Raw genomic sequence first — 12,700 nt, forward strand, 5'->3', positions numbered from 1 at the left:
TCTCCCTCCCTCTTTCTGCCTCCCCCTCCTGTCTCTGCCTTCTCACTCTTTCTTTCTACCTGCCTTTCTCTGACTCTACGTCGGGTCCTCTTTGCGGCTCTTCCCCAGTTGGGTTTTCTCATGAAGAAGAGGCCACCACACTTAACGGGAACACCCACCGTGTGCTCCTCTTCCAGCTTTTCCATTTATTCCAACCTACCCATTTTCTGGGGAAACTTCATTTCGAAGAGCCAGGTAGCGTTTTTTCTGCTTGACGGTGCAGAGGTGCTTACAGAATCTTACAGTGCCGCCTGGCCTCGGCTCGCCCCCTCGCGTTTCTCCCCAGGGTGTTCGTGGACTCCAACTGTCCCACTTCCCAGATCAAGGCCCTGCAGCCTTGGAGCGGGCACAGGCAGGAAAACAGGAAAGCTGCTGTGTTCTCACAAGTGTGCAAGCCGGGCGCGGTGCTCTGCTGGGAAACGGCGGGATGGGAAAAACGTAGGGTGTTTCCCTGAGGGGAGAGGGCTGCGCAGATCGAGGGGAACGGAGTTCCCTAGTGAGTGAAGCTCTGATGGCTGAACTGAGGGGTTGGGTGACGTCTAGGGGGCTCGGCCGCTCCCTCCCTCCCGCAGAAATAATTCAACGAAACTGCTGGGGATTCACCTCACGGCCCTCTGATCGGGCGTCTTTGGAAAGTCTCAAACAACCAAATGAGTTACTGTTATTTAAAATAATTGAGGAATCTGGCTTCTTTCTAAAAGAAACCGCTATATACCTTCCACTCTCTAAAGCCAAATGCTCTATGATCAAACGTATTTAGGTGTCTTCATTCTCCAGGAAATGGATCAGTCTATTAATGCATAGTAATAATAACTATTTATTGTTTACTAACTAGTTTTATCATTATTATATTAGAATGCCTTGATGGTTTAAAAATAGCACTTGACTTAGATTTTCTTCTGACAAAGAACTTTAAACCTTAAAACATAATACCTGGAGCTGGTCTTTTTAGTATATGAAACATTGCTGTGTCTGGGGGTGGGATTATGGTCTTTCTGCTGTTGTTTATCTGGGGGTGGGATTATGATCTTTCTGCTGTTGTTTATCTGGGGGTGGGATTATGGTCTTTCTGCCTCGGTGCGTCTGGGGGTGGGATTATGTGTCTTTTTGCCTGGAGTTGGTCTTTTACTAAAATATATGAAGCCCTGGTGTGTCTGTGGGTGGGATTATGGTCTTTCTGTTTTGGTGTGTCTAGGGGTGGGATTATGGTTTTTCTTCTTTGTACTTCTTTGTTCACCATTCTGGGCATGTGTAAGATCAGAATGAAAGGGAAATTGATGGCTGAGTGATGACAGTTTTACCTGGGATTATTACTTTGACACCATGACTGGTGTCCCCACATGATTAAATGGAACTCATCCTTCTTTTTGGGCATGCCAGGCCCTGCTGGCAGGAAGATGGTCTCTTGGAACCTTCCCGGCGGTGTCACCGCCCGTGCTTTGTGACATTTCCCTTCCTGGCTCTTCAGAGTAGAGGAAGTGGTCCGAGGGGCAGGTAAACCCTGGCCTCCAGCCTCGCACCTCTTCCAGGTAGGCCCAGGCATGGACACAGGCTCCTGTGGTTCAGCTCCTCCAGCCAAGGCTGGGGGTGGGAGCCAGGAAGGGGACAGCTGGTCAGGTGGGAGAACTGGGGGCTAGTTGGGGAGTGACAAGGAGATATTCTGAGACACTCTAGATGGGCTGCACCTGGGGAAGACTAGAATTAGAAAATCCACAAGCACGATAGCACAGAGGTAGCTGTTGACCCACTCATCTTCACGTCTCAGAACTTCTGGCAACTCCCAGTGGGAGAAGTGCTGGTGAAGGATGACAGCTGTGCCCTGATGATTAGCATATTCATTACGTTGACAAAGTCCCGTACGGGAGCCCGTGTACCATGCCTCAATGGACGGTTATCACAGTCTCAAGATAACTGCTATGGCGTCTTACAGCTAACACTGCCCTGGCGATCAGCATATTCACACTGACAAAAACTTGTAGGAAAGCTCACGTATCGTGTCTCACTGGATACTTACCACAATCTTGAGAAGTGGGTAAGCAGGTGGTTCTCATGATTTCCATCCTACAGCTCAGGAGACTGAAGTGCCTTCATTCATTCCACACTAGGAGATGTGTCTGTGTCCTCATTTGGGCACTGGGAACCAGAAACAAGATAGGCAGAGCTCTTGCCTCTCATGGGGTTCTCTGCTCCCAGGCTCAGAGATCAAACGGCTGCTCAAGGCCACACAGTGGGTCTGGATAGACCCAGAATGGTTTGGGTCCAGTCCCTGTAAGCTGCCTCTGCAATAAACTTACAGTAGATATTTTAATTAATAGGGCACTTAGGAACACTTTAATTTTAACAGTGCACATAATAACAGTATTTCTGCTAACAGGACAGGAAATTCAAGAAATTATTCAGGTGATTTCAGTTATCTTTCTCCTAAGTGGAACCCCCTTTCTTTTGAAAGACCTTAAAATGCTTATATCTTACGGTAATTCTAAAGATATCGGCCAGGTGCAGTGGCTCATGCCTGTAATCCTACCACTTTGGAAGGCTGAGGCAGGTGGATCATTTGAAGTCAGGGGTTTGAGACCAGCCTGGCCAACATGACATAACCCCATCTCTACTAAAAATACAAAAAATTAGCTGGGTGTGGTGGTAGGCACCCATAATCCCAGCTACTTGGGAGGGTGAGGCAGGGAGAATTGCTTGAACCCAGGAGGCAGATGTTGCAGTGAGCTGAGATTGCACCCTTGCACTCCAGCCTGGGCAACAGAGCGAGACTATATCTCAAAAAAAAAAAAAATCCCACCTTCTTTTCTTGAGTTGATTTTTGTCTTATTTTTATGCTGTGTCATGTATTTATAAAATGTATATACGGTTGGGACTCTTCTTTTTGCTATCTCTATTACACCTGGAGTCAGAATATTACCATTGCGTAGTTGAATGAGATTATTCAGAACCATTTCTTCCAGAGTCCCATGTAAGTCCTGCTGTGTTTCTAGACCTGTATTAATCTAGGAATCTGCGATAAAAATGCTGATAAAAGGGTGGCTCATACCTTCTGCTTTTTATTATGCAGCAGATACAGGGAGAAGTCAGACTCAGGAAAGAGGGGTAAACAGCAAAGTTAGGTTGAAAACGGTTAGTAGGAGGATTTGTGTGATTTCAGAGGAGATGTGTCCAACACTTCGCTTAGTAATTAGCAAATCAACATGTTACCGACTGACTAGACAAGGGCAGATAACCCAGTGGGTCTTGCTGGGCCCCCACTCTTCATGCCAATGAAGCAAACAGAGCTTCCGGCTTTAAGAACCAGAATGGAGTCAAGGAGGTCCTGACAGACAGCCATCCACAGGAGGCTGGGACAGGAGCCCCACGGAAGGTTCTACCTCTGGCTTGCTGGGCCCCCACTCTTCATGCCAATGAAGCAAACAGAGCTTCCGGCTTTAAGAACCAGAATGGAGTCAAGGAGGTCCTGACAGACAGGCATCCCCAGGAGGCTGGGACAGGAGCCCCACGGAAGGTTCTACCTGTGGCTCGAAGCAGACGCTGAGTCATCTGGTCAATTACTTGGAGCATAATGTTACATGTGTGCAGGGCATTTAATTAAGAAAAAGCACACAACAAAATCCTTTAGGAGAGCATTTGTCTGATAATTTTCTCAAATACTTAGTGCCATAAAATTTAGTTTTAGAAATCCTATTGCTCTTAAAACACATGAAAACAGTCAAAAGATTGGAATGAGACCTGAGGGAAAACAGGAAAGGCACCCGAAGGGGGAATCGCGTGAGCCGAAGACACCTGGCATTTGGCTGCACTGGCAGGTGCTCCGTGGAGGCTGGTGAGGCGACCCGGAGCCTCTGGTCACGACGGAATGAGATCAGGAAGTCACACTGCTCTGAAAATCCATGCGCTGCCCAATCCCAGGATGGTAGGACTGTCGTTAATAGGATGATTTTGTGTCATTCCACAATGACAGCTTCATTAACTTCCAAAATGTGGAATTGCATATATTTTTAAATTTTGTGTCCATTTTTGAAAAGTTTACCTACCTTTCTAACATGAATCAACCAGAACAGAGTTTCCCCCACGGGAGGTGCCTTCCTTCCTCTGCCCACTCGCTTCCAGCTGGCTTTGTCATTTCCCGCCTCAACTTCCCGACGGAGACGCCGGAGCTGCCGCCATCGTTCCTGTCTCTCGGGGAAACGACCGTGAACATATAACCTTTCAGGTTTTTAACAAATTGCAATATTTCAGTGAAAACTCTACTATAATATTGGGGTCCTACTTTGAGAAAAAATGCTTTAAAAAGAACATAGTGCATTGAAAAAAGACCATAAGATTTTATACCTACTTGTTAATTTGGGTTACTGTGAATTTAATTTTCCCTTTTGTATTTTTCAGTATTTATGAGTGGTCTATAAAAAATATTGCTCTTGTGAGCAGCATAAAAATCATGCTTTTCAGCATAGACCCAGAGTCTTCCTTTTCCTTGTAAAAACGTCATTATCACCTTCCTAAGTTTTTCCAGCCCAAAGAGGGTTGGTTTTTAGTTCACAAATAGCACGAGGGACGCGGGGAGGCGGAAGGAAGTCTGAGGCTGAAAAGCCAGGAACGCAGAGGCAGAGCTGGAGGAGGCCTCGCGCGTTCCCGACTGGCAGGTACAGCGTCCATCCCTCGTGCAGGGCAGGCGTCGCGTGCTCGGGCCTCGCTCACCCGAGGGGAGTGTCCTCCCCATCTAAGGACTAGAAGGGACGCGCTCCACGCGCACAGGAAGGCAGGCGTGGCCTGGGATGGGTCGGGCGGGGCGTGGGCGTGGCCTTGGATGTGACCGGCAGGGGCGTGGGCGTGGCCTTGGATGGGACGAGCAGGGGCATGGGAGTGGCCTGGGTGGAACCGGCAGGGGCGTGGGCGTGGCCTTGGATGGAATGAACTGGGCATGGGCGTGGCCTTGGAGGGGATGAACGGGGTGTGGGCGTGGCCTGGGATGGAACGGGCGTGGCATGGGCGTGGCCTGGGGTGGAACCGGCAGGGGCGTGGGCGTGGCCTTGGATGGAATGAACAGGGCATGGGCGTGGCCTTGGATGGGATGAACTGGGGCGTGGGCGTGGCCTGGGATGGGCCGGGCAGGGGTGTGGGCGTGGCCTTGGATGGGACGAGCAGGGGCATGGGAGTGGCCTGGGATGGGCCGGGCAGGGGTGTGGCTGCGGGCATGGGGCGGGGCGGGGGGGAGTGTCATTCTAACAGACACCGGATGACGTGTGGGTGCCAGGTGCTGGGCGGCCAGCCTGGCCTCTGGCCTCCTGGTGCTGTGCCCGCCCCCACGTCCACCCACTTGCTCATCCCTCCAAGCTTATTCAGCATGACTCCTGCAGAAGTCGCTTGGGTACCAGTAGGGCACAGGCGTGGCCCTGGCTGCAGGGGAGCCCACACTCAGGGCGGGTTCCTGGGCTGGGTGTGGGAACTGCTCCCCGGCCCGCAGCCTTCGGTGTCTCAGTAGGGTGGCTTTCAGAAGGAGGGCCTCACTCCACTGGGCTGAAGGGTGCGCCGTGCCATCGTCAGGCCCCTCAGGGAAGGCTTTGTCCTCTGCCCGCTGCCTGTGGGTGACGCATCCCGAGCACCCTGACCCCAGCCCTTCCTAAGTTTTCTCCACTGAACTTGGCCTTTTCCAATGTCTGCAGCGTGTACTCTGTCTGGCATCCCCTCAGCCTCCTCACACCCGGGGAGGCTCTGCAGGGGCAGAAGTGAGGAGGTGACTGTGGAGAGCGCAGGGGTGAGTGGGGACTACTGTGCTCGGGGTATCTGTGCAACAACATTTAAAAAAGGCCTTCAGAGGGTGCTGGGAGGGGCTCCAAGCACCTGGCTGGGAGACAGCAGGTGCAAAGGCCCTGTGGATGCAGAACAAGCCTGCCTCTAAGGAGGCGGGAGATGGGGCAACCAGGGAGAGGCTGAAACCTCTGGCCTTCAGCCTGGAGCATAAACTGAGGATGGTGCTGCTGGCTGCCTTGGTGTAGCGGGCCTGGCGGGGCGGCCTGCCTGGCTGGTGGGAGCCAATGGTTTCTTACGTTAGCAAATGGAGTGACCTGGTCCCCTGCAAGGTGGAAGGTAAAAAGCGTTTTAGGATGAAATTCTTGGGATAAGTGTATTTTTGTGAGGGTCAAGAGGCAGGTGGGGTGCCTGTGCCAGTGGCTGTGCTGAGTCTGAGGGGGCCTGGAAGGAAGGCTGTGCCCTTGCTGGGTCAGCCAGATAAAAATGGCTCTCTCAGGTCAGCAGAGCGATCCTGCATCTGTACATTGATTTATAGGTTTGTGAAACTCATTTCCGAGGACTTAACAGTCCCTTCTTTGGGCACGATAAGCTTTCCTTGCCATTGAGCTCTGCTGATGGGATTGCGGAAGTGTAAATCTTCAGACGTGGACCTTCTAGAGTGTGGATGATGTCTGCGTGGCCGTTCTCACTGCTGGTGGCTCTCCAGTGTGGGATCTGCTTCCCCTGAACACACGCACTCACACACGCATGCACACACACATGTGCACACACACAAATGTTGATTTTCACAATCTTGGAGTAGAAGACCTTGCCATGGTTTTTTAAATTCCCAGTTTCGTTTGGAGTCACACAGGGATCAAGATGATTTAGTTTTCAAAAAACAAAACAAAGCAAGACAGACGGCGCAGCTGGATGGCTGCTGCGTTCCTTCCTCTCTCCCTGCCCCTCCCTTGGTGGCAGCACCCCGCCACTGTGTGTGGCCGTAATAGGCAGGTAGAGAGGGTGTGTCCGTGAGCAAACGGTGATGACAAAACAGTAAACAAAAGATCAAAAGATGTTCCCTGTCCTCCCGGGGACACTGGGACACCGAGGGGAGAGAGTCACACTGAGGAAGAGGCAGGCTGAGGGAAGTGGCCCTCTCTGGTTGGCTTTCTTGGGTTCTGTGACACTTAGAATTAGGTTTGGTTGCAAATACCAGGCCATCCAGTACAGTGGCTTATGGTCCAGAGGTTTCATTCTGTTATCTAACGGAGGTTGGGGGTGGACCCCTGAGGTGGGTCTGGGGGCAGACGAGGATAGTGCCTCCCAGGACCTCTGGGCCTTGGAGCACGGCCCAGAGCTTGCTGGGCTGGGAGAAGAGGGCGCCCGTGACACCCTCCCGAACCTGAGCCCTCACTGACCTGTCTCCATCTTTCTCCCCACAGAAGGGCTCGCAAGGAGGAAGAAGACGTCGCTCTGGTTTGTGGGGTCTCTGCTGCTGGTGTCCGTCCTCATAGTGACCATCGGGCTGGCTGCCACAACCAGGACGGAGAACGTGACCGTGGGGGGCTACTACCCGGGGATCATTGTGAGTGTGCTGAGCCGGTGGCCTGGCTGGGGGGCAGGTGGTGTGTGGTTCTCTCAGGGTGGAGTCTACGCCAGGTCACAGGGCTGGGGCTGAAGGTGGGAGGGCTTCAATCGGTGCTTGTGGTCAGCAGCGTTACGGCCCCCACAGACGTGCACGTCCCAATCCCCAGGACCTGGGACGGAGGCAGGTCCAAGGCAGAGAGGTTTCAGGTTGAGGTCCAGGCTGACCTTAAAACAGGGCCAGGGGCCCTCCATTGTCCGGGCTGACCTGATATGGTCACAGGGTGACCAGGGGGCGAGAGGGGCCAGAGCCTGGTGACGGGAAATGTCCAAGGTGGAGGAGGAGCCAGGAGTCCAGGATGCCCGAAAAGGCCAAACAGAGCCTCCCCAGCACCCCAGAAGGATTTTACCCTGAGGGTCCAGGTCCACTACCCCAGCCCATGGAAGAAACGATTCCTGCCAAGAAGCCATGGATCAAAGATTGTATTAGTGCCACGCTCAGGTGGGAACGACCAGAAGGTGATGGTGCTGGCGTCACCACCCCTCAGACCAGATTTTGGACAGTAAGGCGGCGAGGTAAATTGATGGTAGCCTAATTGGGCCTGGCGAGAACTGGTCACCCAGATCCAAATTACCGAGATTTTTTGAACTATGAAATTACATCCGCTGTCATTAGCAATAAAAATTGCCCTAAGTGCTTGCATTCTGGGACAGTGAACCTCTGTGGAAGTGGCTTGGATCAGCTGTGATGCCCTTCCCATGCCCCGGAGCCCGGCTGCTATGTCATAAACTGCTAAATCAAGACTTTAAAATGTGGCTTCTTCAATCTTGTGACTCTCACCTAAAGTACAGCCAAGACGGATAATATTATTGATGACAATCAGCAAAGACAAAAGATTTTTGGCACTCAGCATTCAGAAATACTTTACAAATGTTGTTTATTTCACCTTTGTTTATATCTTTAGGCTCTGCCTTGTACATCTACGCTATCTACCTGTGTATAGTTCATGAATAAACGTATACAAACAGTATCTGTGCAGAAAAAGTTTTATTGGTAAAATTGCAAGAGGCCAGTGGTGTGAGGACCCTGGTCTCATATGTGAGGGGCTTTCTGCTTCCTGAGCAGAAAGGGGGGCCTGGGAACCCAGAGGGCAGGCGGCTGTGAGGAGGGAACCCCAAGTGATTTGCAAAATATCAGATCAACCCTGAGTGCTGGTTTTGTTTGTTTGTTCTCAAGCTTCACTTGTTTGAGAGTTTCCTCAAAATAACATAATAAAAAAATAAACGGTTAACTGTCGAGCTATGCTCTGTAAAGAATCTACTTTCTGGGTGATGAATTAACACTACACTGACCAGATTGAAATTACCTTTAGCCCAGACAGTTCTGAAAGCCAACTAGAGACAACAAATAAAATTAGCTTTAAGGAAATGTGGCGAAGAGTCACCTCTCTGGAGATTTTTGCCAACGTAGAGACTTTAAGGAAAAAGCTGATCTCAGAAGAAGCGGCCTAGAACATGAAAACATCTCAACATTGTCAAGAAAGGCTCTTTTTTTAAAGTCCCCCAAAAATAAAATGTAGTGAAACAGATATATTTTAATACATGTATGTTGAAGTGAAATTTTGATATTTTTGAACTGTGGAGTTGAGCTGAGGTATTTTGAAGCTCAGCCCATGAAGAAATATTCCTATCCCTGGCGAATTCTCAAACCATTGGTGAAAATCACATGGGTACGTGCCTATCACCACAGACACACAGACACAGTTACAGATAAAGGTGAAACTATTCACATAAAGAAGTCCGGTGTCCACTGCGTTAAACTCCACACCACGGCCCCAGGAGCTCCAAGGCTGTACTGCGCGGGCCACGCCTTCCACCGGACACCCACTGGGAAATGTGACAGGCCGGTGTGGCAGCGTGTGAGCAGCAGCTGCCTTAGACCTCCGCAGAATCGATCCTTGGTGTCGCTATGTTGTCTGCGAGAGACACTTTCGTGGGCTGCTCCAAGCCGCGTTTTCGGTGGGCGTTGCTGAAACGCAAGTTCTTCGCACTGATTTAAAAAATTCATCCACTAGGTGGGCGTCACGTGCCAGGATGGGCCTGTTGTGGAGGGTGTGGGTGCCCGGCCGCTGGCCTCTGTATTTCCCGACATCCCAGCATCATTTTCTACCCAGGGCTGGGGCTTCCTGTGGAGCAAGGGGGCTCTGCCGGAACCCTGGTGACCTGTGCTGCAGTCCAAGGCCCCCCCATGCCTGGCCCAGGCGCCCTTTCCCCACCCTTCTCCAGGGTGCCTCCCTGCTGACAGCCTGCCCTGCTCGCCCTCCCGAAGCAGCAGGCACGGTCAGGCAGTCTCAGCGGGTGTCACAGGTGGCCCTGGGGCCCACGGCTGTAGTTTCCTAATACTTTACCCAGGAGCCGTGCTGAGGGGCATCGCAGACCTGGAGAAGACGGGGCAGATGGTGGTGCGTGGTGGCCCTGGGCCCCCGAGAAGATGCTGTCTCTGGGGGAGGAGCCGGATCCTCTCTTTCCCCACAATCACAAGCCAAACACGCTCATCATTAAATACCTCTGAGCAGAGACGGCAGGACGGTGACGTTGCAGAGACGTCCACCCAACGCCGGCTGGCACACCTCTGCCCAGTGGTTGAGGCTCTGAGGTGGGGACGTCTGGCCTTTGCCCCTGGATAAAATGCTTTTGAGGGCGGGATTGTTTGCTGTTAAATGTCGGTGTTCTGGTGTTAAGCTGCCAAGCACACTAATGAGTGTTTCTCTCTTGTTCTTCGTTGGTTTCAGCTTGGCTTCGGATCCTTCTTGGGAATTATTGGCATCAACTTGGTGGAGAATAGAAGGCAAATGGTAAGAAAGCTCAGCACTCCTTCCAAATGTGGGGTGATGGGGCGCATGAGGCCTCCTCCGGGGATGGTACAGCCATGCTGGAGCTCTGAGAAGAGTCAGCGCCCCCCTACCCCCACTCCCCAAGGCATTGGCATCTACAGGACCAGCTCTGAGGCTCCCCGGGCTGTGGCCCGCCCAGTCCTGGGTGCAGGGCTCAGTGGGCACAATTCACACCTTAGTCTAATTGAGCATTGCCCTGGGTTGCTGCTGCATCAACCTCACATGGTGTGCAGGCACCAACGGTGAGGCCTGGGAAGCTCAGTGAGGGCGTGAAGTTGGGATGGGGGTGGCAAATTAAATCAAGTCCTAGTGTGTAAAGTTCAGGCAAAAATGCATGCATGAGCCTCTCTTCCTTTTGAACCAGCAGCTCTAGAGTCTTCTCTCTCATCTGAGTTTGGTTAATGTTTATCTTGCCCAGACTAAGAGGAGAGGTAAAGACATAAAACCAGGAAGGAGCCCCTGGTTCACGCGGCAGAAATGCAGAGTGAAATCTAGACACCGCCTGTCCATGATGCGAGTGGCTGTCTGCATGGCAGCAGCAAACAGGTCCAACTGGAAGTCTGTTTTGTTTATGCAGCTTTGGGGGCTATAACTTTAAAAACAAAAACTAGTTAATTTTGTGAGTCATGGTGACAGCCAGGATTGAATTTTAAGATCAGGGTTCAGAGGGGAGGTGGCTGGGCCATTTCTGCCTCATCCAGTTGTTGCCTCAGACCAGGCTGGAGTTCCCAGCTCTCCCTGCACTGGTTGTCATCTTATTGTATCATCCCGTGTGCAAATGACCTGCGTTGGGCCCCCAACCCCTGCCTGTTCCTGGCTTCCAGGCCAACAGGGAGGGTGAGATGGCTGGGCCACAGTGTGTGCCCTCGGAGCCCCATGTATTAGTCTGTTTCCATGCTGCTGATAAAGACATACCTAAGGCTGGGTAATTTACAAAAGAAAGAGGTTTAATTGGACTTACAGTGCCACGTGGCTGGGAAAGCCTCACAATTATGGCAGAAGGCGAGGAGGGGCAAGTCACATCTTACATGGAGGGCAGCAGGCAAGAGAGTGAGCGCTTGTTCAGGGGAACTCCCTCTTCTAATAACTGTCAGGTCTCATGAGACTCACTGTCATAAGAACAGCATGGAGAGACCTGCCCCGTGATTCAATTGCCTCCCACCAGGTCCCTCCCACAACACATAAGAATCCAAGGTGAGATTTGGGTAAGGACACAGCCAAACCATATCGCCCCGCACGGGACCCAGCAAACTGCTTCTGCTGCCTAGGAAACTGAACCTTGGGCAGATGGAGCCTGATGGCATGAGGATGGGACGTCCCTGGAGGGCTGTAGGGGTGGCTGCAAAGAGACTGGGATTCTGGTGGAGCAAAGTGTTCTGTTCTGCATTGGATACAGTGTGCACTGCAGGGTGAGATGCCATTCTTGGCCAGCAGTTGCAAAGAGATGGAGAGATAGGCCTGGCATCTCCTCTCCCAGCCACCTCCCATTGTTCGCTCCTGAGGGTGGGCATCACAGCTGACCAAGGTGGGCAAAGGCCTCATGCACACCAGTCTGCAGAATGGTGTTGGAAATAGAGGCCACCTTTGGGAGTCAGCTTGCCCCCGTGATGGTCTCTAGACAGCATCTCTTCGGGGTCTGTGGGGCTGGGTGGGCCTGCAGGGTGCTGGGTGGGCCTGCGGATGGAAGGCCTCCCGAAGACAGAAGCTGGGTGTGAAGCTGGGCTTTGGCAATGCACAGGATAGGTGGGCAGTATGGGTCTATTTCTCTTTCCTTTAAAAAAAAAAGGCTTTAATGAGATATAGTCTGCATTCCGTAAAACTCACCCATATAAAGTGCACAATTCAATGGCTTTTAGTGTATTCACATGTATGTGAACCATCAGCACAGCCCGTGTTAAGAACACGAATCACCTCAGCAAGAAACCCGCCCCCTTCTGTTAGCACCCCACCTACCCAGCCTAAGTGACCAGGAATCAGCTTCCTGTCTCTAGATTCCCACTCTGGGCTTGCGTGTGCGGGAGTAATGTGTAATATGCGTTCTCTGTATCTAGTGTCTGTGCTTGCGTGTGGGGGAGTAGCATGTAATATGTGGTCTCTGTAGATTCCCACTCTGGGCTTGTGTGTGGTGGGAGTAAGGAGTAATTTGCAGTCTCTGTGTCTGGTGTCTGGCACTGTGCATCATGTCTTTAAACTTCTTCCGAATTTCCTTGCTTTCTATAGCTGAGTAATAATCCACTGTATGGACAGGCCACACTTATCCGTTCACCAGGCAATGGGCATTATGGCTGTTTCCACCCTTTGGCTGTTGCGAACAATGATGCTGTGAACGTCTGTGCATAGGTGTCTGTGTGAACATGTGTTTTCATTTCTTTTGGGCATGTACCTAGGAGTGGAATTGCTGGGTCATACAGTAATCCTGTCTAATCATTTGAGGAACTGCTGGACTG

The 12,700-nt window shown here is 51.6% G+C and overlaps 1 protein-coding gene across 1 annotated transcript in view; it reads left to right on the top strand.

The window, feature by feature from the left end:
* TMEM255B (transmembrane protein 255B) overlaps window positions 1-12,331 on the top strand; it is a 13,262-nt gene extending 931 nt beyond the window's left edge. Inside the window, exons 2-4 of the mRNA XM_037735296.1 lie at window positions 7,218-7,360; window positions 10,152-10,214; window positions 12,305-12,331. Coding sequence (XP_037591224.1) covers window positions 7,218-7,360; window positions 10,152-10,214; window positions 12,305-12,331 — 233 coding nt within the window. The remainder of the gene's footprint in view (window positions 1-7,217; window positions 7,361-10,151; window positions 10,215-12,304) is intronic.
* The last annotated feature ends 369 nt before the right edge of the window (window positions 12,332-12,700 follow it).

The sequence above is a fragment of the Cebus imitator genome, unplaced genomic scaffold (genome assembly GCF_001604975.1).
Source record: "Cebus imitator isolate Cc_AM_T3 unplaced genomic scaffold, Cebus_imitator-1.0 Scaffold773, whole genome shotgun sequence".
Lineage (NCBI taxonomy): Eukaryota > Metazoa > Chordata > Mammalia > Primates > Cebidae > Cebus > Cebus imitator.